The sequence below is a fragment of the Aspergillus uvarum genome, assembly GCF_003184745.1.
Source record: "Aspergillus uvarum CBS 121591 unplaced genomic scaffold BO82scaffold_46, whole genome shotgun sequence".
NCBI lineage: Eukaryota > Fungi > Ascomycota > Eurotiomycetes > Eurotiales > Aspergillaceae > Aspergillus > Aspergillus uvarum.
In genome coordinates, this window is record NW_020291343.1 from 22,432 (window position 1) to 48,290 (window position 25,859).

General features: G+C 51.0%; 8 protein-coding genes and 2 non-coding genes across 10 annotated transcripts; 3 read left to right on the top strand and 7 right to left on the bottom strand.

Annotated features, from left to right (window-relative positions):
* Positions 1 to 129: 129 nt before the first annotated feature.
* On the bottom strand, positions 130 to 4,837 carry BO82DRAFT_419762 (ABC transporter ATP-binding protein; the record flags this gene model as incomplete). Its single annotated transcript, XM_025640121.1, has 5 exons — positions 130 to 1,488; positions 1,548 to 1,670; positions 1,723 to 3,616; positions 3,684 to 4,347; positions 4,407 to 4,837. 5 exons carry the CDS (start codon positions 4,835 to 4,837, stop codon positions 593 to 595), a joined length of 4,008 nt encoding a protein of 1,335 aa, XP_025489589.1. The 3' UTR covers positions 130 to 592.
* A 644-nt stretch (positions 4,838 to 5,481) lies between these two features.
* BO82DRAFT_356362 (polysaccharide biosynthesis domain-containing protein) lies at positions 5,482 to 6,075 on the bottom strand. The gene is made up of 3 exons (XM_025635707.1): positions 5,791 to 6,075; positions 5,682 to 5,718; positions 5,482 to 5,618 (listed from the first exon to the last, which is right to left on the bottom strand). Exons 1-3 carry the CDS (start codon positions 6,059 to 6,061, stop codon positions 5,561 to 5,563), a joined length of 366 nt encoding a protein of 121 aa, XP_025489590.1. The 5' UTR covers positions 6,062 to 6,075; the 3' UTR covers positions 5,482 to 5,560.
* A 662-nt stretch (positions 6,076 to 6,737) lies between these two features.
* On the bottom strand, positions 6,738 to 9,206 carry BO82DRAFT_340258 (synembryn). Its single transcript, XM_025633502.1, has 7 exons — positions 8,680 to 9,206; positions 8,555 to 8,629; positions 8,416 to 8,492; positions 8,201 to 8,359; positions 8,024 to 8,143; positions 7,096 to 7,940; positions 6,738 to 7,044 (listed from the first exon to the last, which is right to left on the bottom strand). Exons 1-7 carry the CDS (start codon positions 8,705 to 8,707, stop codon positions 6,945 to 6,947), a joined length of 1,404 nt encoding a protein of 467 aa, XP_025489591.1. The 5' UTR covers positions 8,708 to 9,206; the 3' UTR covers positions 6,738 to 6,944.
* A 296-nt stretch (positions 9,207 to 9,502) lies between these two features.
* Positions 9,503 to 15,170, top strand: BO82DRAFT_393831 (putative telomere length regulator protein (Rif1)). The gene is made up of 4 exons (XM_025638698.1): positions 9,503 to 12,535; positions 12,585 to 12,704; positions 12,753 to 12,851; positions 12,902 to 15,170. Exons 1-4 carry the CDS (start codon positions 9,605 to 9,607, stop codon positions 15,101 to 15,103), a joined length of 5,352 nt encoding a protein of 1,783 aa, XP_025489592.1. The 5' UTR covers positions 9,503 to 9,604; the 3' UTR covers positions 15,104 to 15,170.
* Positions 15,171 to 15,608: 438 nt separating this feature from the next.
* BO82DRAFT_t234 lies at positions 15,609 to 15,700 on the bottom strand. Its single transcript has one exon. It is a non-coding gene; the product is annotated as a tRNA-Pro (tRNA).
* A 1,184-nt stretch (positions 15,701 to 16,884) lies between these two features.
* BO82DRAFT_366770 (putative RING finger protein) lies at positions 16,885 to 18,298 on the top strand (the record flags this gene model as incomplete). The annotated part of the gene is made up of 5 exons (XM_025637057.1): positions 16,885 to 16,984; positions 17,030 to 17,078; positions 17,293 to 17,362; positions 17,466 to 17,575; positions 17,659 to 18,298. 5 exons carry the CDS (start codon positions 16,885 to 16,887, stop codon positions 18,296 to 18,298), a joined length of 969 nt encoding a protein of 322 aa, XP_025489593.1.
* On the bottom strand, positions 18,198 to 19,970 carry BO82DRAFT_340265 (uncharacterized protein; the record flags this gene model as incomplete). The annotated part of the gene is made up of 2 exons (XM_025633503.1): positions 18,198 to 19,620; positions 19,882 to 19,970. 2 exons carry the CDS (start codon positions 19,968 to 19,970, stop codon positions 18,585 to 18,587), a joined length of 1,125 nt encoding a protein of 374 aa, XP_025489594.1. The 3' UTR covers positions 18,198 to 18,584.
* A 939-nt stretch (positions 19,971 to 20,909) lies between these two features.
* On the bottom strand, positions 20,910 to 20,994 carry BO82DRAFT_t233. Its single transcript has one exon. It is a non-coding gene; the product is annotated as a tRNA-Gly (tRNA).
* Positions 20,995 to 21,760: 766 nt separating this feature from the next.
* On the bottom strand, positions 21,761 to 23,245 carry BO82DRAFT_385103 (TauD/TfdA family dioxygenase; the record flags this gene model as incomplete). The annotated part of the gene is made up of 4 exons (XM_025638154.1): positions 21,761 to 21,989; positions 22,055 to 22,360; positions 22,430 to 22,919; positions 22,990 to 23,245. The coding sequence occupies 4 exons, from the start codon at positions 23,243 to 23,245 to the stop codon at positions 21,821 to 21,823; spliced, it is 1,221 nt and encodes a 406-aa protein (XP_025489595.1). The 3' UTR covers positions 21,761 to 21,820.
* Positions 23,246 to 23,880: 635 nt separating this feature from the next.
* Positions 23,881 to 25,310, top strand: BO82DRAFT_434113 (D-hexose-6-phosphate mutarotase). Its single transcript, XM_025640927.1, has 3 exons — positions 23,881 to 24,246; positions 24,329 to 24,658; positions 24,729 to 25,310. The coding sequence occupies exons 1-3, from the start codon at positions 24,001 to 24,003 to the stop codon at positions 25,113 to 25,115; spliced, it is 963 nt and encodes a 320-aa protein (XP_025489596.1). The 5' UTR covers positions 23,881 to 24,000; the 3' UTR covers positions 25,116 to 25,310.
* The last annotated feature ends 549 nt before the right edge of the window (positions 25,311 to 25,859 follow it).

A 25,859-nucleotide genomic window follows, 5' to 3' on the forward strand; every position in this document is an offset into this window, starting at 1 on the left:
ACCAGAAGTGGTGGATGGCCACTGCACACTCCCGGAGAATTATGCTCAAGAGTACATAAATCACCATCATGGTTGAGGTCGTTTGGACTACGAAATATCCTCTTCGACTATGTCGACTAGACTATGACATCGAGATCTACCCGCTCTAGGGAACGAGGCCCTCCTAGCATCATGCATTCACCACCAATCGCAGGCCATTTATGGAGCAGCCCTCCCCGCAAGTGTTTCAAGACAAACTCCACAGGCTATACCTCACCGCTGTACGCCTGACACTGCAGCTGGTTTATTTGCTAGGTTGTGAAGCTATGTAAGGTAGGTATCGACGACGTCAACCCAGTCTCACCGGCCACTCCAGCCCTTTAGAGGCCTTGGTCTGGCTACAGATTTTACCTCTTATGTATCAAGCAAGATCTAATTGAGCAAAAGAGGATTGAAGAAGCGACAAGTATGTACATATTAGCTTGGCGAATTTTCATGACGGTCAAAGCGAGCGCCCCCGGGAAAGAGAGAATTGAAGATTGAGCGGTTCCTCGTCTTCGCAGGTGCCTCACTTCCATCGATGCAGCCTTTAGTGCACGATAGCCCCTCTGTTTTATGCATCGGTCTCATTGTCCTCGCAGGGGTCCTCTATCAAAGCCTTCAGTTTCCCGCCATTCCGGCGCGCGAGCTCTTCGAATGACCCGTCTTCGACCACACGACCTTGTTCAAGCACGACGATCTTGTCCGCAATCTCCATCATTTCTCTTGCATGCGTTACTATGAGCACAGTAAGTCCAAGCTGCCCGGCGAATAGCTGCTGCACTGTTTGGCGAACGATCTTAGCATTAGTAGGATCAAGGCTGGATGTGGCCTCGTCCAAGATCAGGATCTGGGGCTTTCGAATGAGAGCTCGTGCGATGACGAGCCGCTGAGCTTGTCCTCCCGACAATCCCACGCCACCGTCTCCGATAACTGTGAGATAGCCTTGAGCCAGAGATGAAATGAACTCATCAATCCCAGCTGCCTGTGCGGCAGCGCGTACATGGTAAATCTGGTGGAGGGGGGATGAGTCTTCGAGGCCGTAAGTTATGTTCTTCTGAATCGTCCCCGGAAAGATAGAGGGCTGCTGCGAAACAATTGAGATGAGAGATCGAAGCGTTGGAGTGTGCACTTGATGAATGTCAACGCCCTCTAAGGCGATTGTGGGCCATCCTTGGGCTGACTTCGGACTTTCGTATAAATTGAGAAGCAGCGATGTTATTGTGGACTTCCCCGACCCGGAACGCCCAACAATAGCTGTACATGAGTTTCTCGGAATGGTGATTGAGACGTCTTTCAGCACCAGTGCGTTGGACCGGGTCGGATACCGAAAGCTAAGCCCCGTGATCTTGACTGGTGCGACTTGGCGGACCTTGAGCGTTCCCTCATGCTCGTGCGAGCTACCCAAGGGGAGATCCGCAAGGCGCAAGAGCTGGTTAGCCATCTCCTGCGATGTGCCAATTTGAGGGACTTTGGAGTGGTCAGTAAAATGCTTTACAGGTCGGATACAGCAAATTATGAGAACATACTCCATGACAGAACCACGCTTGCATATCCAATGCCGAACAGGAGCATAGAAAACACGCTCATAAGTTCTTCGACGCTGAATTCTGACGAAGATACCAGGACCGCCCCATAATAGAATATCAAGGCTTTGATTCGTCAGCACCAGCTGCATGATACTTCAATAGTCTCGTTACTTACCACTGACAAACATAATCATAGAATCGACCAGGCCAAAAAGAGAGCCCGTGTAGAGAGCCTTTTTGATGCCGATGGTCATGCACACCGCAGCAGCTTTCAAGTGCTTCTTGTGAAAGAACGGCTCTAGCGTCAGGTTTCTGACTGTCCGGATCTCTGAAAACGTCTCGATAAAGACCTCCGATGTCGTGGTTCTAGCTCCAGAAGATCGTCTCTCCCATAATCCAGTCGTTCTCTCGAAGCCTCTAGTTATAGCGTAAATGACGGGGCCGCAAGCGAGAACGACAAGGGTCAACTTCCAGCAGAGGGCCATGCTCCAGATAATCGCAGTCAGAGCAACGGTAGCAGCCACGAGGAGATATCCACCAAAACGCCCTACCAAGTTGCGCATCTCCTCTCCATTTTGGTTCAGACATGTTGTTAGCTGGGAGGGTCTGTTCCCTTCTTCATCAAACCATTTGCGGGGCTGGTCGAGGGCTCGGGTGAAGCCGATCTTGCGTATACTATCGACCCAAGCTTGACCGCATAGATCCAGGAGGTAATGCATTAAAAAGGACACTACACCATCGGCCAGCAATACCCCGAGGACGGCCAATGACCACGTCGACGCGTGACTGTTCTTGTTGTAGAAAGTCTGCAGCAGCTGCGACAAACAAAAAGAAAATACCGGAGTCGCCATCGCATGAAGAAGCGTGCTGAAAGACCCGAGCCCCAACAACCAACGTTGTCCAGTCGTCAAGTTTGGTATCATGGTCAACAAGATCTTCCGTAAAGGCAAGCGCTGCTGCGGCAGAAGGCGGGTCACTTGCTTGGGGTGCTCATCTTTAACCATTTCGTCAATGCGATCAAGCGGGTGGTTGTTGGCAACAATGTGACGGCTGATTCGGTTGAGCTGTGCCTTTGCGCCGTTGACTTGAATCGTGTTGAGCTCGATCATCTCCGTGGCGATAGAGTCGATGGATTCTCGCTGCGCATGGAGTGGCAGCATGGATCCGAACACGCTTTGTCTTCTGGATCGCACCCCACCGGCATGCTCATTGTCTGCTGACAGCATCTCCTTGAGATATGCATCTCGCACTGGGTCATAGAAATGTCTACTTCGAGCTTTCGATGTATCACAAGAGCCTGGCTCAGGCGATGGGCTCCGACTCATCGCGCCGCTTGCGTCTTCTTCTTCACCTTGCTCGGTGGTGTTCTTACTTTGTGAAGGGAAGAATAGTTGATTTTCCTCCAGCTCATGTCTATAACCGGCGTGAACTACCGAGCCATGCTCTAGGATATATGCGAAGTCACGGTCCAGGATCTGGGACATTTCGTGCGTGATGATAATCGTTGTCTTGCCCCGTCGCCATTCTCGAATGGCTTTCATAATTTCGACACGGTTGGTGCCATCTAGAGCACTTGTCGGTTCGTCCATGATCAATATGGGAGTATCTCGGAGTCGAGCTCTGGCGATCGCAACCCGCTGCCTTTGACCTCCGCTCAGAAAATTCCCTCCGGGTCCAACACATGTTTCGATGCCTTCGGGCATAGCCTGGATAGTGCCCTCTAACCTGGCTAAATCAATGCATCCTTGGATGTCAGGTTTCCGGAGCCGACTGTTATCTCGACTTCCGAATGCGATATTCATGAACACAGACTCGTTGAACAACACGCTCCGTTGCTCAATAAGTGTCACGTTTTCGCGTATCCAGTTCGTACTCAACGTCTGAATGGGATGTCCGTCGATGAGGATCTCGCCCGATGTCGGCATGTAGAAGCGGGCAAGCAGCTGTCCAAGTGTGCTTTTTCCGGATCCGCTTTTTCCTATGACGAACGTAGTCTCACCAGCTGGGAAGAAGAAGCTCGTCGAGTTTAGGCTGAGTTTGTCTGGTTGAGACGAGTATGAGAAAGAAAGCTTTTAGGCACCGGCGGATTAGCGAGTGACCCAACATGAAAGAGAAGAGTGATGATATATTACACACGTTTTTCACTTCGATGTCGCCATGGCAGACATCCGGGCATATGGCCCCGTCTAGCACCCCGGGGACTTTACCGTCTGCTCGGTCACTCAACGCGTGTCGCAGGGCAAGGGAAGCGATCTTGCCTTTCTTCATTACAGCTGCCTGCGGCATGATGAACTCGAAGGACTGTGCTGCTGCCAAGCAGGCCCAGAAGGTCCTTAGAACTTCCCCTGCAGAGAGCTGGCCGGACGTCGCCAGAGAGCTGCCATACCAGAAACCTTGGATGAACATACCGAAAGACATCATGCGCAGGAATGCAATCTGCAGAGAGGTGAAGCGTGCTCGCCTCAAGTAGCACACTGCTGCTTTGTCGATGCTAGCCACAAAACTCCGGTGCTCGATGAGTTGCCCATTGAAGGACTTCACAGCATCTATCGAGGTGGTGGCGCTATCCACGATCTTTGACGATTTCGCGAGCTCGATCTTCTGTGCTTCAAAGCTCGTATTCATTTTTGCGGACAAGAATGCGATGATGGCCGATAGCACCGGCATCCCGGCCAGAGTGACCAAGCTAAGGTTCCAGGACGTATAGAAGGCTAAGATCAGCGACACGATCGCTCGAAAAAAGTACTGTACGGCAAGCCCGAATGCCTGCGACGTCGCCTTCTGCAGGTCATCGATATGACTAAGTTTTAGTGTCAGCCTGTCAGGCGAGCCAAACAAGATCATCATCATGCAACGCACCCCTGGAGACTTGACAGGTACACCCGAGTGCCATCCTGCTGTGTCTCAAACCATTCTTGATCCCTCCTCAAGAGGCCATCGAAGAGCTCGGTGCGAGCGTTTGCCACTTGCAACTCTCCGAAGATAACAAAGAGGACATAGTAGCATCCGTTACAGATCCAACTGATTGCTCCCAAGACCGCCAGTCGGACGCAATACTTTGTCGTAGTCCGAATCAGGTCGTGATTCGTGATCTCCTGGCCTCCGAACAAGGTGAATTCGTTGAAGATCTGCCCCAGCAATATAGAGAAAACCGGTGTGGGCAAACTTGCGACGAGAGCGAGGACGACTCCTCCGATCAGAGTCGGCGCATGCTTCCCAGATGTGAAGCTGAACAAAGACAACCAGCCCGCATTTCCGCCGGAGGGGAGTCGGAGAGTAAACGCAGCCATCGTTTGATTCGGCTTTGCGAGCCTTCCTTGATTGACTGTTTTTCTTTCTTTTATCTATCGAGAGGCGTCTTGATGAACTCTGTCGTACATGGTTTGACTAAGAATGCAGAGAGGTAGGTCTTCGCAGACGATCTATCCATATCGAGCTGGGGGAAACCCAAAAGTCTAACACTCGCCTATGCTCCATTCTGTTTGTGAGGCGTAACAAAGGGGACTCAAGCCCAGTCGACAGACATTCATGGCAGGCTGGGATAACCCATTATCCCGCTCCTTGTCCCAAAGCGGTTATATTGAGGAAGGGAAAGATAATGATCCACGGTTGCCATTGTTGTTTTTCTCCGCTCGCCCTGAGGGCCAACCACCCAAAAAGAAAAAAAAAAAAAGTCTATTCATCAGTTCATTTCAAATGAACAAGATCCACCCACTGTATATACACATAATGTTTCGCTTTTTGAGAATGAAGAGAAAAACTGAGACCAATCCGGTTGTCATTCTCGCAGGGAAACCAGACTCTCTGCCAAGGTCATTGAGACCGTTACTGAAATATCCATGGGACCATGAACGGGTCTTGAAGTGGGATGACTATGGAATCGAGTCGGTGCACTATCCCGTAAAGCGACAGCAAATGCAGGATTGGGAGCCTGGGGAACGGATCCAGTCATTCGTGCGACGATTCTAGAACGGCCAAGGGGAGGTTTTAAAAGTGTAGTCCGTGGCACACATCTAGGAGCTCGCCTTCTGTGCCTTCTCGTAGATCCAGTCGTTGAGTCCAGCGCGGTTTCTGAGGAATCAATAATTGATTAGTCCACCTGTGTTTTCCCTCAGTCAGAGCGAGGATGCTCACCTGGCGATCTCGATCGCGTAGAACTGCATGCGCATAGCTGTTTCACGACGTTAGTCCCACATATTCCCCAGTTGCGCACAAACATCCTGTAGGAGAAGAGAGAACTCACCGAAGATGGTCGTCTCCTGGTCGTACTCGAACTTGGGGTTGGAGCGGAGCATAGTTCCGAAGTTGAAGTCGGCGACCGTCTTCTCGTACTGGTTCATCCAGTTGCGCCACTTCTCCTTGCCCTCCTTGCTCTTCATCGTGTCCTCGTTCAGCGTCTCGGCGGGGTCGAAGTCCGGGAACTCCTTCATGAAGGACTCGTAGATCTCGTCGTCCATCTTGGTCAGACGAAGCTGCGAGCCGCGGACCTTCTCGAGGATCGCCCAGTATGTCATCAAGTGCTCCACGGCTGTACAAGGGGATGTGAGTATGAGTGGTTTTTCTTTGCCTAGAACGCTGAGGTGAGTGGACACGGACCCTTGACGGCAAACTGCTTCTCCATCTACAGCGCGAGAAGATTAGCTGTTGATCTTGCTTTTCGAAAGATGGAATTCACCAGGGGTTTTCTTTCCTGGCGCAAAAGCACGAACTTACATCGTCCAAGTTCTCCGCGGTCTCGGGATCGAAAGGCTTCGACATTTTGACGGTTATATTTGTGAAATGATGTTAAAAAAAAACGTTCAAGGCGGTCGGTATACAATGGACGGTCGCTTTGGTGACCGATAACAAATTCTGGTGATTGTTGTTGGGTGGATTGGGAAATCGAATTCGAAGTGCCCCGCGCGCGACAGACTACTCTTTTTCTGCCGCGGGCGGAGATTTTTACGCCGCCCGCCTTAACACCCCGCCCCGCACCAGATCCGTACGTCATCTGCACCAATCTCAACGGTGCTTCCTAAAGCCTGAGAAATGATATGCAAATACAAGTCTGCTCATACTACAGGTCCATTGGCCTCTACACCAGACTCTACCGGAAGCTTCAAGCATCTTCGAGGTGCTGCTCAGAGCTTCTACACCGGGATTATGTCGCTTATTAATAGGTGGCCAAATCATGCCGGCTTGCTTTCCATTCGATTCTGCGGATGACAGATCAAGACGATGAGGAACAGAGCTACCCGAATTAATGTACAAGGGGGAATTGTAATTGTGATGCTATGCTGAGGAGCTAGACGGTAAGATCAGATATCGTAGATGGGAAAGAAACCTGTACAGCTCCGGGTCCCAGCCCAATTGACAGGTATAGTACAGCAGTAACAAAGGGGTCCAGATAGCAAACGCTCAGTTGCTGTCGTCCGAGTCAGACAGTTCTTCGAATCTACCTTCGTGGAGGGCACGTGTGACAGGGTTCTCCACGTTGAGTATTCCATTCGCCTTGGCCCTGTATGAAGCTGTCAGCAATCAGCTATATGATCGGTGGCGGAACACAAACCTCTCGAAGAGCACAAACAATCGCTCTGCCTCACGCTCCTTCTCTTCCTTTGTCATAGGCGGCCATTCATCCTTCTTCTCCGCAGCCCATTTCTGGCCAGTTATGGGGTTGACCTCCGGATCAAATCCTTGCGGGTTCGTAGCGAATGCATCGCCCGCTGTCTGCGGTATCTCCATGCCACGAGAGGCCAACAAACCTGCTGCAAATCCATAGCCAATGTTTCTGGTCAAGTTCTCCGCATCCTTTCCAGAAAGGACGAACATGAGCTCGGAGATAGCTGTCTTTACGTTCGGATAGGGGGTGGTTGAGAGATTCAGAAGCTTGGAGGAAAGCGTGTCGGACTGGCCAATGGGACGACTTCTATCATTCTCTTCGGGCAACAAAAGCCATTGCATGTACTTGCGGACGCCATCAGGTGCCAGCTCATGAATAGTCACAAGAGCGTGGAAGAGTGGGATCGCTTTGGTTTCCAACTCATCTGCCTTGTAGGCAGACACAGCCTGGTCCAGAATATTGATCAGCTTGTCGATATTGCAGTTCTGATTGAACGTCGGAAAAAGCGGACTGCTCTCCCATGCTTTGCCTTTCTTGTTCTCAAGGTCAAGGGTTGACAGGCAGTTGAGAAGATAGCCGAGCAAACCGTCTAGGGGCTTTTCAGGAATATCTATCCGGCTGATGATCTTGAAGAGGTGCGGGATCGAAGGCGAAAAGCTCCCCGCGAGCTCCGGATAGATCTTGGAGACATTGAAAATCAATTTCAGTGTGTCGATGAGCGCCAGTTCGTCCATTTGCGACAAGGGCTTCTTTCCCGACTTCGGAAATTGCTTGGCGTGTCGAGTAATTTGCTACATAGATTGATCGGTCAGTTTAACTCTACTCCTCTGGAGGGAAGAGAGGGGGTGTGGGATGGTGGAGAGGGCTCACTTACATAGTTGACATTTTCACTCAGAAGATGATTCTTGATGAGTATTTCGAAGTCCATGGTGGTGTCATATGTGGAGAGAAAGAGTATGCGACTAATAACCATTTCGTCGTCCGAAGAGTCACACTAGCCAGGTGTCAGCAAATAGACATACATGTTTGACGGTGTAGTTGATTTGCATACTTTGAGTAACTCCGCCAATTTACCTCCATAGCCTGTATCAACAAACAACTGGCGCATAGCAGGGTTCAGGAGAAGAGCATTTGCAACGCATCGTAGGGCAGCTCGCCGCACATCGGTCGTTTCTCCCGTAACACCGTACCTGGCTAGCAATTCTATTCCCTGCAAAATATTTAGCAGTCGAAGCAAGCTAGGAGTACTCGGTTCCTAGGTAGTACCTCTTTAGAATAGATTGGGCCTGCATTATCAGGATTGGTGCCATGCTGCCTCAGCTCCAACAGGGTTTGTACCCGTTCTATAAGGTGCATGCCATATTGTAAGAAGCTTGATCAGGACTATTCTTTTCTTTGTACTTACGCTGTGATGTGAGCGACTTCTCCAGCTGGTCTTGTTTTAGCAACTCCACCAACTGGGAGACCCGTTGCAGTTTAGCTAAGCATAGTCTGTTAGTCTACGTCGACATGATGGCAGTTTCCACATACCTGCACCTTGGAGCATGCGAAACTCCATCTTTTATGTTGTTCGAAACTTGAACTCGGCAGAGAAGCAACCGGATTCCTGTGTCCCGTGTGGCTTTGTATGAATAGCACACCCCCTGGTAGTCCACCCAAACTTGGGCCCCGCTTGATTATAGCTGGTGACCTTCACGACCGCACAAACCTCAGCGTTCCAGTAATCTGAATGGTTCAAAATAGTAACACTCTCTTGATAAGTCACGCTGGAGCGCAAGGTTTAGAGGCCCTGGAACAAGTGATGTAAAGGTTTCCGGCCTTGGATCCGCGGGGATGGTTCTTGCCAGAAGCTAAAGCCGGTGGATCGGTGAATAGAGGATCGGAGAGGTGCGATAAAGCAGGAGAACCCCACTCAGGCTCACAAATGTGCAGTATTTGTATCTCCACAAGTATCGATGGAAGAAAAGTATGTACTGATATAGGTAGATTTCTCTGCGCCCTGTCGAGGAGGGAATTCTCATTTTTTCGAGAATGTTTCCTATTAAAGACACGAGCCCAGACCCATGTTTCGAGCCCAAATATCTAGACTGGTTCTATCATTAAATGATTCATTTGTTTGTTCTATTTGTTTCCAACTTCCCGCCCGGATACCAGTACTAGTGCCTTGTCTTCTCAGGCATTAAGGCACTAAGGTATCAAACGCGGCGCTGCCACTTTACGCGTGCCTCAGCCACAGGCGCGTCCCTTTTGAGCTGCGTGGCTTGGCGCGGTTCCCAGAGGATCAAACGCTCGACAGCCCTGCTTTATCTGGGCTTCAAATCTCGCTCCAGGTTGTCTCTCTCAGGCTTGAACTAGAGAATGGACCACTCGTGATCATCGTCAGGCCTTATCGCGATGTCCTTTTTTCTTTCTCCGCTTCTGATCCCTATTTCTTAACCATTCGATCGTCAAAAATATGGTGGAGATTCTCGGTCCTGTCTCTGCTCGTCCGCCGACTCCACCAAGGACATCATCTTTTATGCTGTCTGAGAAAGATCGAAGGGAAGACTCTCCGGCCATTGTGCATACGCCTCGTGACTCTCCTTTCTCTGTCAATGGTTCGACCGGGGCCCCCTCGACCCGTCAGTCCAAGCGCGTGAACTTCTCGCCATGGACTAAATATATCAAACCTCCGACTTTCACGAATTCCACCGCAAAATCGCGACCTGAGCTGAAAGTTCTCCCCCCGTCAAACGAACTCAAACCCGCAAAGTCGATTCTCAAGACGACGAGCTCGCACGCTCCAGCCGATTCCCCTTCCTCCGCTCCTCCCATTCCCGACACGTTCGCCATGCTTCTTGAATCCATTCTCCAGCAATTAGCTGGCGACACCGTCAGCTCCAGACTCGATGCATATATGCAATTCTTCGGAGCGCTAAGGGCATATGAAGGGCTTCCTGGGGAGCAGGAAGTCATTGCGAAGTTGGGCACAATTACGCATTTTATACAACGAGACATCAGCAGAGACCTGCCGACTGGAGGACCTTTGGACACCAATCTTGTCATCCAAGCGCTGAAACTGGCTGTTGCTCTTGTCTGGCACAATGAGATATCTGCGCGACTGTCGGACGAGTTCAAGGCATTCCTTATCGATCATTCGATCGATTGTCTGCAAGATGCCAAAGTGCCCAAGTCCGTGATCACACATTACTTATCTGTCTTGGCTACACAAAACTTTAATACAAAAATCATGACCAATGCCAGGGTGATACGCCTTCTCACTGTCTTGAACAGTCTGACTAGCCGTGTCAATGGAAATGCAATTGTGTCTCAGCGGTTGAGTATCTACTCTCGTGTTCTCGGTCAATCCAAATCGACATTTGTCTCTCATGCAGCGCTGTGGATGGAGCATTTAATTTCGGGACTACTTCATCATATGAAGGATACTCGCCTCAAAGCTATTTCTGTCGGCTTCCAGACCTCTATCACATCTGGCCCCAATCCAACGCTATCAAAAACCGTCCGGGATGTGCTTGGAAGATTCATAGACAAAGGCAGAAAGATGGTAACTGAAGTCTGCGAGAGGATGTCACGGATGATGAACAATCCCGAGTCCGGTATACATGTACCGCAGGTCTGGGGCGTGATTGTACTGCTTCTGAGAAGTAAAAAGTTCAACGTTGGCCAGTGGGAACATTTCAAAGAATGGGTGCTGGTTTTGCAAAGGTGCTTCAATTGCAGTGACTCTTCAATCAAAGCCCAGGCTATCCTCGGTTGGAATCGATTTGTTCTGGTCGTTGGCCCGAGCGATACAACAAGCCCTTCTATACTCAAGATGCTGAGCAAACCGATCATGTCCCAGTTCGACCGCAAGAAGCACGACAAGCAACCGAGCCAGCTGGCACTCTGCAGTTATTACAATCTACTATACTATGCCTTCCGTCCGTCTGCAACTTTTGAGCACCTGGATGTTGTTTGGAAAGAGTACATTGCCTCGCCCTTATCGACCGTGTTCGCAACAGTGCCCGGCATGCATGATCGACTCGCTCACGTGCTGTCCAGCATGTTCTGGAGCTCGCACCCAAAGCCCTGGGTAGAAAACAAAGTCAATGAGAGCAACAAGCTGGATCCGGAGGAGTTACCTTCTATTGATAGCAGGTGGCTAAGATCCAGAATCTCATCAATACTTGATGTTCTCGAGAGTATCTTCAAAGCGCCAATCTGGACTGATAACTTCGAACAGTCGCATGTTGGCGCTGCATGGCTGAATTTATCCAGGGCCTTGGCGTTCACCTTCAACAAAGAGATTACCCCAACTCCTGAGTCAATGCAGACCGTGGCTCACGTACTGGTTTTTCTTAGGCGGATCTGGACTACCGGGCCAGACGCGCTCGGCGCAAAACAAGAGGATGACTCCATGGACACTTTCTTCGAGCGGTTTGGGTTCTTGTCCACTGCGATGATCCACTCCCTAGGAAGTGCTCGATTCACGGAGAAGCTTGTTCTCCGGACCTCTGACTACTCGTTCCAAGCTGCTACTACGCCAACCCATCGCCATTCGAGAGCAACCGCCAATTTAAGCACTCCGACCTTGCATTACCTCCGAATTATCAGTGAAATGTCTGTGATTACGGTGCCAAGCAAGGCGTATTCTCATATGGTCAAGAATGTACTTGAGGCAACATGCAGTGATAAAGTCTCTCGAAGCTCGCGCTTAGAATTACTACAACAATGTTCCAGTCTCTACGATGAGTACAGTGACTCTGACTTCCCCTTGGGCCCCTTTTTGGCACAGACCGTCTGGGAGTGTACGGCACAGTCAGCTGCAGATTCTTTGCGCTCACTCCCAATGGAGACTGCGCGAGAACGCGATGGATCCGTTACCAGAGACTATGAAAACGTTGTGAAAGTTCTTTCAACGGGATTGAATTACTATCGCAACTTTCAGGTATGGAATGAGCTGCTTGACTCCCTCATTCGTGTGGTGAGAACCGAGAGAAGTGACCAGGCAATCACACTCATGATCATTGAGCCTCTTGCCGAGTCTATCATGAAGGGTGGTGCCCGGAAGTCTTACTTGCCATTGGCGTCTATCCTCAAGCACTTGCTTTCTATTACCCATTACCAGCAATTTGAGAGAGAGAACAATGAGAGCCACTTGCCGTTCCACAAACTGGTTGATCTGGTTGGGCGCACCCTGTTGGATTCCTATGAACATTTCGACCCCTCAGAAACGAGCGGTATGGCGAACTTCATTGAATCCTTAACATCCCTCTTAGGCTCAGGGAGTTCATCTGTTCGGTCTATCATGTTGGAAAGTCTTCAGCTACCCCTGGCTATTTATCTGAAAGATGAGGACAAGCGACTGAGCGTGGAGAGTGGTGTGGAGAGCAGGATTCTCACTGCAGTAAGTATCAGAAGCAAGGGGTTTCGGACATACTCTAACCCTTGTATAGTGTCGCGCACTCTCATCGGCTGTTCTCAATATCCTACAGGCATCTTCCCCCCACAATGCCCCTTTCCTGCAAAAGTTCGAAGATATCGTCTACGCAGGTCTAGATTCTTCACACATATCAGTAAGAAGAAGATTTTATGACTTCTGGAATTCTACCTTCGGTTCACAGAGATTTTTATCCCGCCCTGAAAGGATAACCCATGCGCTGGAGAGCTTGGAAGCTCTCATCAAGCATCAGCAGGCCACCACACCTTTGGAAGAATCGAAGGTATGTCGTGTCATAACGAGCCATAGCCAACTCATGCTAATCCTTCGAAGCCTGGCGCTCAGATGAGTACTTCCGACGAACAGGAAGCCAAGAACAGCCTTGTGGACATGTCAGCCAAGTCACGGATCTCTTTCATCCTAGACAATCCGGTCGACTCGGGCTTGAACTCGTCGCCTGTAACCGGGGGCTCAGACCGTGCAGTCACACGAGTGCGCACAAAGGAGCTTCAGCGGGAACGAGCTTCCGAAGCTGACAGTCAGGATGTCGAGCAACATGTTGCTGTTCCTCACCCAGACCCTTTCATATCAGGCCCAGAAGACGGTAACAAGCGCAGCGAGTTGTTCTCAATGATTGAAAGCCTCCGGTCTTCTTCCCCACCGAGCAATACACCCAGAGATATCCATTTTATGACACCGCCGCACTTGCGCCACCTGCATCACTCGGATACAGATGCAGGGACCCCGCAAACACCTCCTTTGCCGCCTGTGTCGGCAGAAAACGAATATAACTACCTTGGCTCGTCACCTACTCCAGTTTCAAGAGGCCGGGCGCAGTTGAGCGACTCACATGTGCCACCACCCCCAACATCTGCGCCAGAGGCCTCCTTGTTGGACACCGAGCCTCGATCATCACCTCCAGAACTCACTTCACTTTGCGCAGATCATCACTCTCTTACTCCTGGCTCCTATCCTAGTAACGGGACACCTGTTAATCTTGAGACACCCACGACCACGCCGGGTAAGAGCAAGAAGGCAAAGAAGAAGGCCAGGCGCTCCGCCAAGCTCAAGAAGAAGTCAAATTCTGAGCTCAATCAGACTGAATACGTCACTCAGGACGCTCCTAGCGAGGTCGCAGACCAGCCTATGACTAAACGCCTCCGCTCTTCTACTGGCAAGACCTCTGATTCTCCTCTGCAATCCACAACCGAGAAGCAACATTCAGGAACTGCCACAGAACCCAATAAGGAGACACGTCATACGCCCTCCACAAGGGCCTTCGCCTCGACCAACGCGGTCGGTCCGAAGACTAGGCCCAAAGTGGAGGAGGACTTGCCTCAAAATGTCGAAGTCATCGAGTCCCAGGCGGAAGAACCCAGCGGTGACTCCGGCTTGTGCAACGATGATGTTGATATGGAAGACCAGGTGTCATCCCAATTGGAGCAAGATCTGGAGCTTGCCATAGATAAAGATGATGTTGCGGGAGGTGAAGCATCGATGGAAGCTTCGCATGAGCCCCTACCATCGAGGAAGAGAAAACGGGAGGTGGAAGAGCACACGCCCCAAAAGAAGGAAAGACGGCGCTCTTCTAGGCTCACAAAGACGCCCGCTGCGGCTGAGGAAGATGATGCCGACATGACTTACTCCAACGAAATCTTGCCAACCCCGCAAGACCTTGAGTCGTCGCCTGCCGAGTCTGCACCGAAGCGACGGAAACATGACACCAGGTCTGAGGCTACTAGCACGACTAGATCGGCCGCTAACAGCCAAGCATCAGAGCCTGTTAGCTCGAAGGACAAGCCTTCTGAAAGTCAAGACAAGTCTCAGAAGAGAAGGTCTTCTCGTCTAAGTGGCCAAGCTGCGCCGCCTATACCCGAGGAGAGCCCCGTTCAGAAGAAGTCGAAGCAATCGCCTCGGCCTTCTCGTCCACGCAAGCAAGACAAAGTCAAGAACACGGAAACTATACAGGAGGAGAGTGATTCCCAGGAGACCACAGCAGAAGACGGGCCAAAGGAGCCAGCGTATGAAGAGGTGTCCGACCACCTCGACGATGTCCAGATGGCTTCAAATGCTACAGTGGTTCCCGAGGTAGACCCGGAGACACACGAGCCTGAGGAGTCGGTGCAACCTGCGCCCGAAGCTCAGGAGGAAGTCCCCTCGACGACCCAGCCAGTGCCTGTCGAGAATCCGCAGCCTGTGGAATACAACAACATCCAGATGACCGATGCGCACCCAACGGCAGAAACCGCTCCCGAGCCGCAGAAGACACCATCTTCGAGCCGGGAGAAGCACTCGGAGAAGAAAAAGAAGAAAACCCGCGCCTCATCCCGCGCTGTCACTACTCAAGCAGAAAGCGAGACCCCAACCGAACCGGCCTCGGTCAAGTCCGAGGCCGAGATCGCGAACTCGCTCCGCAAGGTCCTTGACGACGTCAAATTGGCCAAGCTGGACCGCCAATCTCTCAAGGAGATTGACGACCTGTTGTTCGATATTCGGGTGGAAACACATGAGGCGATGCGGAGGAATACAGGTTGAAAATTGAACCTTTTCTTGTGTTCTTGCATAGCGAAGGCGTTTTTTTTTTTTTTTTTTTTTTCCGCGGGGGTATTTATTTATCTTAGGTACTATATTATACACCCATATCTTTCTATGCGTCAAAGGGGGTTGCTTTTGTGTCTCTGGCGGGGGATGGGAAAAGATCAAGATTTGTTGTTTTTGCTTCTGGTTTCCTTCTGATTCACCATCCTAGTGTTAAATTGTTTTCAGTGCCTTTGTGTATCTGAATACTCAGATTAGGAAGAGGTTTTGTACTATGTCAGCGGACTGGGTAACGAAGAAGGTTCCACATTTTTAGGTATATTTTATCTAGGCTTATGACAGGTGATTCGCGCTCAATGGGGGTAGTTGACCTAGCTCCTTCTCGTTACGTTGGATGTAACTGAAGAAAACCGGTGCTTCTCAGAAAATATAGCCGGAGAGCGAATGAAGGTGTTCAAGAGCACAATAAGAGAACAAAAAGTGTTCAGGCAAAAATGATAACGGCCCGAGCCGCGGATCGAACGCGGGACCTCTCGCAGATATGCTTGGGTTTGGAATCCCTAAGCGAGAATCATACCACTAGACCACCCGGGCTTGTTATGACATTTGCATGTAATTGACACACTATGCTTCCAAAATTCTATCATCAAGTCCAACTTCCGAGCCTTGGTGCCTATAGACTCATGACAATCTCCGACCTGGGATATTCTCCACGTTAGGATCAAACCATGCACTATGCACAAGGCGACGGAAGTCCCAGCTTCTCTTCTATGGATAGAGAGCGAATCAATACCGGGAATGAATCCAAGCAGTGTGAGGACAGGAGCATTCTTCCCACCCAATTAGAAATCAGCAGAAGCATAACTACGACCGGGATTCTACCACACTGTACGGATCAGGACCAGCCATTCTCTATCCATGATTTCTAGGCCTCAGCCAAACTCTTGGCTTCCATACATACGGACATACCTATCACATATACGATTGCAGTAGTAGTAGTGGACCCTGCTGCCACAGATAAGCACAAACCGCCTTGGCTGCATCAATCTACACCGGTCTCTTGCTCGCTGCCCAGACTAGACAGCCACAGCCTTCCTCCCATGCTAGATGGATGCAGTGCAGCAGCTCTGCATTTTTCAGTATTAATCCATGCACCTTATGCCTTAGTTCTATAGTCACAGCCTCAAAAAGGTCTGTGACCGATTTACCAAGATAAAGAATTACCCGTTTGAGTGAGAAGGGAAACATAGTTAATGCTGGCTATCTAGATTAGGAACATATGTCCATCTGCCTTGTCTCTGCACTCGCAGTTACGCGCGCGCGGAGCAGGGCTTGAAATTACCACGAGGATGAATGACTCTGTCTTGTCGCGTAGTGACCAACGAACAAAATCGACCTACTCGCAAATGATACAAAGAATCAGTTGAGGTGGGGGGGGGAGGAGAAATTCTCCAAATTTGGTGTCGCTTAACTTTACTGACTTTATACTTCCCAAACTTCCCGCTAAAGGTATGCATGCACTGCCAACTTCCACCGATCTATCGATCTGCGCATAGCAAGATACTAAAACCGTGGATAGACTTTTCCATAGAAGCAAGTAAAAAATCTCTCCGAGGAAGATCAATTGCATCAAGGACAGCATGTTTCCTCCCGCCTCTTCAGGAGGCTGAGAGCGAGCGAGCGAGCGGTGGGCGGAATTTGGGGGAGGGGGGGTTTAAGTGGCAGTAGTCCTCCTCCGTCCAGTCAGAGTTTCGTCATTTGGATGGGAAAGGGAAATAATGCCGGATTGCCTTTTGTACACGGCTTCTTTCTCTTCTTTATCTGCTTCTGCAACGGACAAAAAAGAGCACACTGAGGAATTCTCCATGTCTTGTATCCGTGAGGAAGAGAAGGGGCTGAGAGGGTTCTAACTGATTTTTCCAGCCAAGGTTGCGCTGCTACGCACTCGTCTTGCACCCAAACTGCCGGGTCGGTATGTACGCTCGACCATAGGGGTTTATCATCTGATTTGCGTTGCGTCGTGCGTGGGGGTTAGGGGTGCCAAAATTAACACGATCCCCTTGGCTACCTTACTATCTGCTATCTGCGATCTGCCTCTCCACCTTTTCTCTCGTGGTTATCAAATTTATTCCGCTGCTTTGAGAGATCTTTGTGAGTTGCATGTACAACAAGCACGCCTCTGGTAGCATCTATCTACAACTCCTCGATCTTTCCCGGAGAAAACGACCGTCCTCACCGCTTCACACAAGTTGCAAGGTATGTACATGGCTTTCATGATTGATTCCGTGATCAATATCCTGTCCTGTCGGTTGCTCACGAGATGGCGAACTAGGCGCACCCTGATTAGCTTGGCCTTTAGAGAAAGCTGATGCAAGGTGACCCAGCATCAGCCATGGTTGACGTCTCGTCGGCCGCCATTCTCGGCTACTTGGCCCCCGTCTGTCTTGCCTTCTTCGTCTTTATTGCTTGGTATGTGGATCGTGTTTCCATCTGTCATTTGTTTCTTCTTTAGTGGGTGTCCGGATTTTGACTTGGATGCATCAAAACAAAAGGATCTGCGTGGAGGTCAGACGCCGCGAGCGTACCCGGAACCTGCACAGCAACGATGCTGAGACTGCTCCCTTGGGCTCCAGCCGCGCGGTCATCTCTAGCCATGACGTGGAGCGATGCTTTCCGCAGATGAGGTTTAGTGACTGGCTCAGTGCCAGAACCAGGTGCATGCCCGCGAAGGAGACCACCGAGGCGAGGGTTTCTTCCGTCGCAGCTGATACTACCTCTGTCTTTGTCCTTGAAATCGCCCCGGTCAACGACAGCCCACGCGCCGAGGACATGTCTACCGATGCACCTCGTCCGGTCTCTGGTGGTGGCGAGACAACCCCTACTGGTTTTGACATCATGCAGGCTTCCCCGGGTACAGGGGAGAGCTTCGACATGGCAGACTCCAGCAGAGAGTGCGTTATCTGCATGGAAGAGTTTCACGGGCCAGACTACATTCGTCCGTTGACGTGCGGTCATATATTTCACGTGTCTTGTCTTGATCCTTGGCTAACCCGCCGCCATGCGTGCTGCCCCCTGTGCAAGACTGATTATTGCAACGCTCGGGCTCCTCGCATCGGGTGGCTTCGTGGTGGATCGGGCCCAACGGTTCCGCAGGCGGTTCTGATCCGTACTGATATCGTTCCGCGTTTCTGAGGTACCTCTTCAAGATCGCGCAACCAACTTTTTGCGAGTGAAGACCGTGATTTCCCGCTAGATGTTGTGAGGCGCAAGAAGGTAGCTGACCATGGACACTTCAGAGGGAGTGGCGATTTGCTTTCGCATAGCACATAGACCTGATTCGTGAGGCGTCGTTGCGTGGTGTTCTGGATCCGGGATGGATAAATACTTGATCCCAAATTTGATATCCTCATGCTTCTCAGTTCTGTTGCGTCAGAGTGAATTCGAGGCTGGTAGGCGATGTAAATAACTCGTTAGCATTTCACGCTACCATATGGATCTGCTTCAGCTCTATTCCCTCCTCGAACGTGTATTGACCTTCGACCTCATAAGAGCGATAGGAACGGACTCTATGCAGGTCTAGGACCCGGCTCGGATACCCAGCGGTCGTTCTTATGATAGCCTCCTCACTGGCCCGTCGGTTACCAAGATTATCCTCGTCGGGCTTTCCTTTGATACTCGTGGTGCACTGGTCGAACTTCCCTTTCGGGGCAGGAGAGAGATGAAACGGATGCCAGTGTCCCGGGTTTCTCCTGCTTTGCGTGGAACGCGATGAGCTGGAAGGATTTATACCATGCCAACGAGCATGCTGGCCATGCGCCCTGTTCGTCTTCTGATACATTTTCGAGCTGAACACCCTCCGAATCAGCGGCGACAGACATACCATATTTGCGACATAAATTGCAGTGCTCGCCTCCCGTATATACCAAAGTTGATAAGTGGTCGTCAAGGGGGAAGCGAAATTGAAGACCTTGTTGAGAATCGCAGCGGCGATGGTGAAGACCCCCAAGCTCATGACGCCCGCCAGCATGATTTTCTTCCCCCTCCTCATCTGAGCCTTCCGCAGCAGAGGAAATGGCAGCGCGAGCATGGCAGCATCGGAGGAGACGTTGAAGATCGCTTGGGTAATGGAGTAGTTCTGGTAGGTCGCGCATTGCATGTCCTGCACCGGCATGGCCCAGTACTGCGAGAATGGCCGGCAGTAGACGGCATAGTACGTGACCATGATAGCGAGGAAGCCGACGGCAATGAATGCGGCTATCATGTTGACATACATGCGCAGCAGCCGGAAATTCTGGGTGAGCCGCCAGAACATGGTCAGCATGCAGATCTTGACTCCCCAGGTGGAGAATAGCATGCACTGCTCGAGGCCAATGACGATCTTGCTCCCAAAGATACGATCACGCACTTCTTGTGGGTTGGACATGATCTCATCATGTTGTGCCGGATCGAAGAGATTGGACGCATAGCGGGCGGAGACTTGAATCAGAACCAGCAACGTTGTATAAACCAACTGCCTCACCCATTCCGTCAGTCAACTGCTCCTCCGTCCTTGCACGGGCCTCGGACTTACAAACGTGACGCTCATCACATAGTCCTCAACTGTATCAGGCGCGTTAGTGCTCACGATCATTCGACAGTCTTGGCTGCGTCATACAGTACAGGCGCTTGATCGAACCGGTTGCGATGACACGGGAAACTCTTCGTAGGTCAGTGAGGGCTCTGTGAAGGAACCATACCCTGTTCAAGTTCACGTGATGGGGGTTCTTGGTACTTACATCCTGCCAATGTATAGCACGATTGCGACGCTCCAGAATATAATTGCTTCGGACAGGAGCTGATAGGGGGGAGGTGAGAAGTCACCCATGTCGTCTTCTTCTCAGAGTCGGGGTAGTCCCCAGTGCTCCTTAACCCGCCCGCCGTGGTTTCGACGGTGCATACCACACCAGCGGGCCAGATGGTGTGCGGCTGAGAGACATATATAGATAGCAACGCATCGGCCACAGGAGGAGCCCTTGCACGCCCTTGCACGCCCTTGCACAGCAGGGCCATGTTATCGGCACGTGAAGCAGAGACTCCGAGGACGCCACATGCAGAGCTCAGAACGAGGGAGATAATGAGATTACATGCTGCATCGGAGAGACCGGAATTCCTTGCCTGAGTTGGCGACAGGACGCAAGGGGATGGACAGCTTGTTGAAGGGGGGGGACTCGACTCTCGACCTGACTAGCGATTCAGGTGCCAGGCACAGGACATTGCACATCTGCTCTATATTCAAGGTGGATTTTCGAAGGAAGTGCAATGCGTACATTGTTCGCTTCCCCGGCCGGTCATTCTTGTGGCCGTGCTTTGGACGGTTGGGCGGGAGGTTCAAGGTTCAATCGAGGGATTGCCGGTTGTGCGATTGGAGAGAAGGCAACCAGGGTGGCTAATGAGGTATGACCATGCTGTATATTCAAGCGTGACTCCAATTAGATTCGACAATGCACGTCTCAAGGGTGCTATGCCGTTGTCGTAAGCTGCCATTCCCATTTCGTGCCGATGACAAGGGTTGTTTATTGTAGATGATTCCCGCGGCACCAAAATATATAGATGAAAGCCAACCATGAGAGGGCAAAACCTATCGAGCAGCGCATGTTCCTAGGCACGGATATATACATTTATCTGATTCAACCACCTCGCCTAGGTATACAATGACATAAGTCAAAAGCACTCTCTGTAGACTGCAAAGAGATTTAAAAAAGAGCCTAAACACGAGGGTTCTATCAGCGGCCTTAGATCAGAGCCGAACAACACAAAAAAGAAATGCGCCAAGCGAGACTCGAACTCGCGTCCCAACCTAATCCTATGAGAATGGGAAGGTTGGATCCTAACCACTAGAAGATTGGCGCTGTGAACCACTGGACCATCTGGGCCGTTGTAGTTATTGGGTCCATAACTCAACGGGCCTTATGCAGATCCCTGGAACTGAATTTTCACCTCAATTTGCCACCAAGGAACCATCTATCGCGAACCTAATTTGATAAAAAAACCCCCCTTAACCGTCTTTGATCATAGGAAGTCCTCAATTGCGTGTACGCTTCGATTTATGGGGGTGCTTCGTGCATTTGAGTTGCGATGTGCTGGATTTATCGCGACTTCGGTCGAACGCTGCTAAGGTCGTATGGGGCTGTCGGAAGTAAAGCCTGCCACTGTAGGCGAGATTCAAGGGTATTGAGATTTGCGACAAGAACAGATTTCTTTCTTAAGAAAAGTTTATTTGCAGAGGAAGAAAAAGCCACGTAAAAAAGTGTGGAGCCTGATATGAATTGTAGGGCTAGCAATTTCTGTCCGTACCATGGGAAAGACGAGACCCTATTTCCGCGTGGGTATTACCCCAAATGACATAGACTGTGCGGTATTCCTACAGACGCCGGAAGTTTACAAAGACAATCCAATGAAAAGACCTTAGAGGTGTGATATATTATTTACAATCTATACTTGGTAGGTCATAACCAAGTTCTTATGGACATGCCCAGTAGCTCGCCCATGTTCTGCCCTGGATACTTCACAACCAGAGAATCTTTCTACCATTCTGGGCTGCATATCACCACAATCAAAATTGCACATACTAGACAACGTTGCACATTGCTCTTGATGTATATATCCTAGTAAAGTCTGAGAGATAACGAGAATGCTAGCCTGCGATGAGATCATCCAGCACCATCCCACACATGCTTACTCCTTTCTGCCCCCAGCCGCTGAGCCCCTGATATAAGGCTCCAGAGGGAAGACCTGAGCCTCAGGTGTAACTCCATCATATAGCTGCTTCCAAGTTCCAACCAATGGCTCGGGGGTTTCCCATGCATACTCGGGGTCGCGCTGCCAAAGGCGGACAAGATGGCGCCTTGATAGTCTATCAGCCGATTGCTAAAAAAAAACAAGCCTGTACCATAGAAGGTGGATACTCACTGCTGCTCCGGGGTGTCCTGAAACCCATCTCTAGCATGGAAGATGCTCAGGTTATTGATGTACTGAATGTCACCCTTGCGGAAGTCAAGCCCGACTGCGTGCTTCTCGGCCAAAAAGTGCAACGAATCGAGGGCCTCCGCATGCGCCTCAGTGATTGGAGGAATATTCTTGGACCTGGGCAGGTCCTGGAATCCCGTGAAGCTGCGTCGCGCATATTGAATCAGGACGCGCTCAGGATGCGTGCCAGTAGCTGCCTGATGGAAGAGTAACGGGCGCTCGTGATATGGGTTCTGAGGATTGCCGAATCTGCCACCAGAAAGTCAGCACAAATGCACCCTCGTCTTTTCACTTTAATTGATAAAAGCGATGCAGTACCCGTCAAGAGTCCACTTCTCTGCGAGCGTACGAATGAGGTCAGGTCTCGTCTCCGCCAGTTCATTGTACACCCGCCAGCTACTGGCTAGCTTGCTCTGGCCGCCGGCCGCGGCCGTATCGAGCGCAAACAGGGAGATGATATCTCCCGCATCAGTGTGAAAGACTTGTTTGTCGGTGGTATACGCTGGCGCCCCGATGCGGCCTTTGCTCTGCTCTTGGGTGCTCAAGTCTTTAATGTGATTGAGCATCACGTCTGCTGGCGTACCGTCATAGGACGAGTCCTGGCGCCCGCGGATCGGGGCAACATGTGCGGCGAGTCCCACATAAATGATGATGTTATCTTCGCGCGAGTACCTGTCGACCGGCACACCGCTGACAACCTTGAATCCGTGTCCGTTGTGAAGCTCCCGCGAGATATCACGTAACGTTGAGTGCAGCGCAGGTAGAGGGAAGGTCCCTGGATCAATGAAGCCAAGGGGTTTGTTCAACGCTATAAGCAGCAGTGTCAGAGAGTATTCAAAGAGCTTAATCTGCAATGTAAGGATTAAGGGAGCATGTACACTTGAAATGCCGCACTGCAGCGTCAATCTCCTCGAGATTCGCCTCGGTCAGGACGTAAGTCCAGTTATACCGCTCTGCGATGTCTTTGCCCTCCCAGACTAGATCTGACTCAAGCTTTGCCGGAAAGCCAGAAGGAAGCTCAGTAGGAAGGGTCTCAGTGCGTAAGCGACGCTCAGTGCGAGCATGCCAATTGTCCACGTCGGGGGCGTACTGAATATCAGGTTGTTGAGCGGTGACTGTCACAGTGGTCGTCATGTTGGGCCGACGTTGATCGATGAGATACTGCTTTATCACAGCGAGCAATTCAGGGGAATGTGATCAAAGTGCAGTGCATCTTCGGTGCTTTTGAAGTAGGTGTAATGTCAACACCGACCCCGCGCGGGCTCTGATGGTGCAATCATCAACCATTTTGGCTGCTGATGACGATTGCTCCAATCAAGATACTGTACTTTCTCAGCCTATATTTTCAGAAATGCCTTAAGCTGTATCAGACCAGTCATAATGGACTCTTGCAAGCTCTTGAAGACAAGGAGCAGATGTTGCCAGATCGGACGTCTGTCACTTTTTCGAGACTGCGGATGGGTTAATATGCTGGGTGGATCAACAATAGCAGCAGTCGTTCCTTTTGATAACTCATGCTACTGAAACAGCAGTAGTGAAAGGCTCCAGTCTTCCTTGTGAGCAGTCTCAATATCGTCCAAGCTGGTTCCAATGGAGGCATCATGTCTGTTTTGCTAACAATATAAAGCGCCCTGAATGTCCTGCACTATGTAGCATAATTCTAAAATAGGCAAGAGGTTATTCGCATAGCTGTATGCTGACCTAAGCCGAGAAGGGCCCCACGGTGACGCTGCTGCCCCGCCCGTTCAGGCGCATCCAACAACAGTCCCCCGCATTGAAGAACAGACAGAAGAGAGAGAAACGCTGTCTTGCTACGCATTCGAGTCACCCTTCCTGACTAGTCCCTCCCCCCAAACAAATATCATCTGATACATTCTCCATTTACAAAGATGGACCGTTCCAACAAGCCCTCCGCCATCGGGGTGGGTGCCTCCATCCCTCAGCCCACCGTCAACTTCCACGACAACAAGGTCCAGGCCACCCTGCCCACTGGCGAGTCGGTCACCGTTCACCTGTATGGAGCGACCGTCACATCTTGGAAGCTTGCCAATGGCAAGGAGCAATTGTTCGTCAGCGAAACGGCTCACCTGGATGGCTCCAAGCCCATCCGCGGTGGTATCCCCGTGGTCTTCCCGGTAGGTCCAATCCCAGCGACACCCAATCCCCCAACTAAACAACTGGTGTCTAAACGGGTGCCGCGGCCGTGGCTCACTGCAGGTTTTCGGCCCTCCCCCTTCGAATCACGCTACGTCCTCCCTCCCGCAACACGGCTTCGCACGGAACTCGAACTGGGAGTTTCTGGGCAAGTCCTCGTCCGAGTCCCTCGGAAAAGACCGCAAGGAAGGAGATGACGCGGTCAAGTTGGACTTCGGGCTGTCGCACCCCATGCTGAGCGAGGAGTTTCAGAAGGCGTGGCCCTACCAGTTTGGTCTGGTGTACAGTGTCACCCTGACCAAGGAGGGTCTCGAAACATCCCTGCAGGTGCAGAACAAGGGCGAGCAGAACTTCGAATTCCAGGTTCTGCTGCACACTTATCTGAGCGTCGAGGTGCGTTCTCAGACACCCCTGATCAGTGCAAGTATCTTGCGAGAGGAGAGACTGACAGAAGGCAATATAGGACATCTCGCAGATCCGCGTCAAGAACCTCCAGTCCAAGGAGTATGTCGACAAGACCCAAGGTGGTGCCGTTCAGACGGAAGCCTCTTCTGCGGTTGAGATCGACAAGGAGACCGATCGGGTGTACAAGTCCCTTGATCCGAAGGTTCCGATTGAGGTTACCACGGTCTCCGATGATCAACCCCTGTTCTCCATTACCCGGGAAGCCCTGACCGATGTTGTGGTGTGGAACCCCTGGATCGAGAAGGCCAAGGGAATGGCCGACTTTGGTCCGGATGAGGCTTACAAGAACATGATCTGTGTCGAGGCCGGCTCCGTCGCTGGGTGGCAGACGCTGGAGGCGGGAGAATCCTGGGAGGGCGGCCAGACTATCCGGCCGAGGCTATGATTTGCCGGATGTTGCCCGTCGATCGATGCATCGATGTTTAAGCGAGCTAAGTTGCACATGAAGATAGAGATAAATACGCCGTGAACGTGTACATGAATCAAGTCCTTTGCCCCGCAGATGCAGGTGTATTCAAAAATGATCTCAAAGCAAGGCCTTTGTACTGATCCATAGGTCCATGACCTAGTTCTTCTCGTGTTGACCAAGTAACACTCGCGACAAAGCCTGAAGAAATGTCCACCCCCTGAAGTGCAGAATGGAAAACACACCGTGCTCAGCGAAATATTGCTCAGGGAATAAGGAGAATGTGAGCAGAGCATACGGGTCCTGGCCAAGATTGAGTCGATGCGAGCATTTAAGTTCCGCGAAGGAAATGCCTTTCTCCTTCCCAGGACCAGCATCCGAGCGCCGCAATCTTTCATTTGGAAGCGCCCTAGCCACCTCGATCTTCGTCTGACGATCCGACAACAGCCCTGTATGGCCTAAGTTTCAGGGCTGTTGCATACTAAGTCGTACGCAAATCCAAGTTTCGTATAGAGGAAGCACAGTCATCAAGTGCCCAACGGCTCGTAAAGTTTTGAGGCGACCCATCTATCGGATTGTCGAATGCATTTGGATTAAGGTATCGGCACCGTAATTGTCTTTTTCGTGTGAAGAGATCACTCAAAGCACCGACAAGCCTCTCCTGGTGCGCTCTAGGTGATTTTGACGGATGACCCAGCAGTTAAGCCCCCAGATAATGTGATA

Bases quoted from the DNA above. Each gene is read 5' to 3' on its own strand.
- BO82DRAFT_356362 (XM_025635707.1), bottom strand. From the start codon at position 6,061: ATGACATACTGGGCGATCCTCGAGAAGGTCCGCGGCTCGCAGCTTCGT. The intron at 5,719-5,790 runs GTGAGTTCTCTC...GTCGTGAAACAG, and splicing joins CCAGGAGACGACCATCTTCG to CTATGCGCATGCAGTTCTAC. The intron at 5,619-5,681 runs GTGAGCATCCTC...TTGATTCCTCAG, and splicing joins TACGCGATCGAGATCGCCAG to AAACCGCGCTGGACTCAACG.
- BO82DRAFT_340258 (XM_025633502.1), bottom strand. From the start codon at position 8,707: ATGGAGTTTCGCATGCTCCAAGGTGCAG. The intron at 8,630-8,679 runs GTATGTGGAAAC...GACTATGCTTAG, and splicing joins TCGCATGCTCCAAGGTGCAG to CTAAACTGCAACGGGTCTCC. The intron at 8,360-8,415 runs GTACTACCTAGG...AATATTTTGCAG, and splicing joins GCCCAATCTATTCTAAAGAG to GGAATAGAATTGCTAGCCAG.
- BO82DRAFT_393831 (XM_025638698.1), top strand. From the start codon at position 9,605: ATGGTGGAGATTCTCGGTCCTGTCTCTGCTCGTCCGCCGACTCCACCA. The intron at 12,705-12,752 runs GTAAGAAGAAGA...TTCGGTTCACAG, and splicing joins TAGATTCTTCACACATATCA to AGATTTTTATCCCGCCCTGA. The intron at 12,852-12,901 runs GTATGTCGTGTC...AATCCTTCGAAG, and splicing joins CACCTTTGGAAGAATCGAAG to CCTGGCGCTCAGATGAGTAC.
- BO82DRAFT_434113 (XM_025640927.1), top strand. From the start codon at position 24,001: ATGGACCGTTCCAACAAGCCCTCCGCCATCGGGGTGGGTGCCTCCATC. The intron at 24,247-24,328 runs GTAGGTCCAATC...GGCTCACTGCAG, and splicing joins GTATCCCCGTGGTCTTCCCG to GTTTTCGGCCCTCCCCCTTC. The intron at 24,659-24,728 runs GTGCGTTCTCAG...AAGGCAATATAG, and splicing joins ACACTTATCTGAGCGTCGAG to GACATCTCGCAGATCCGCGT.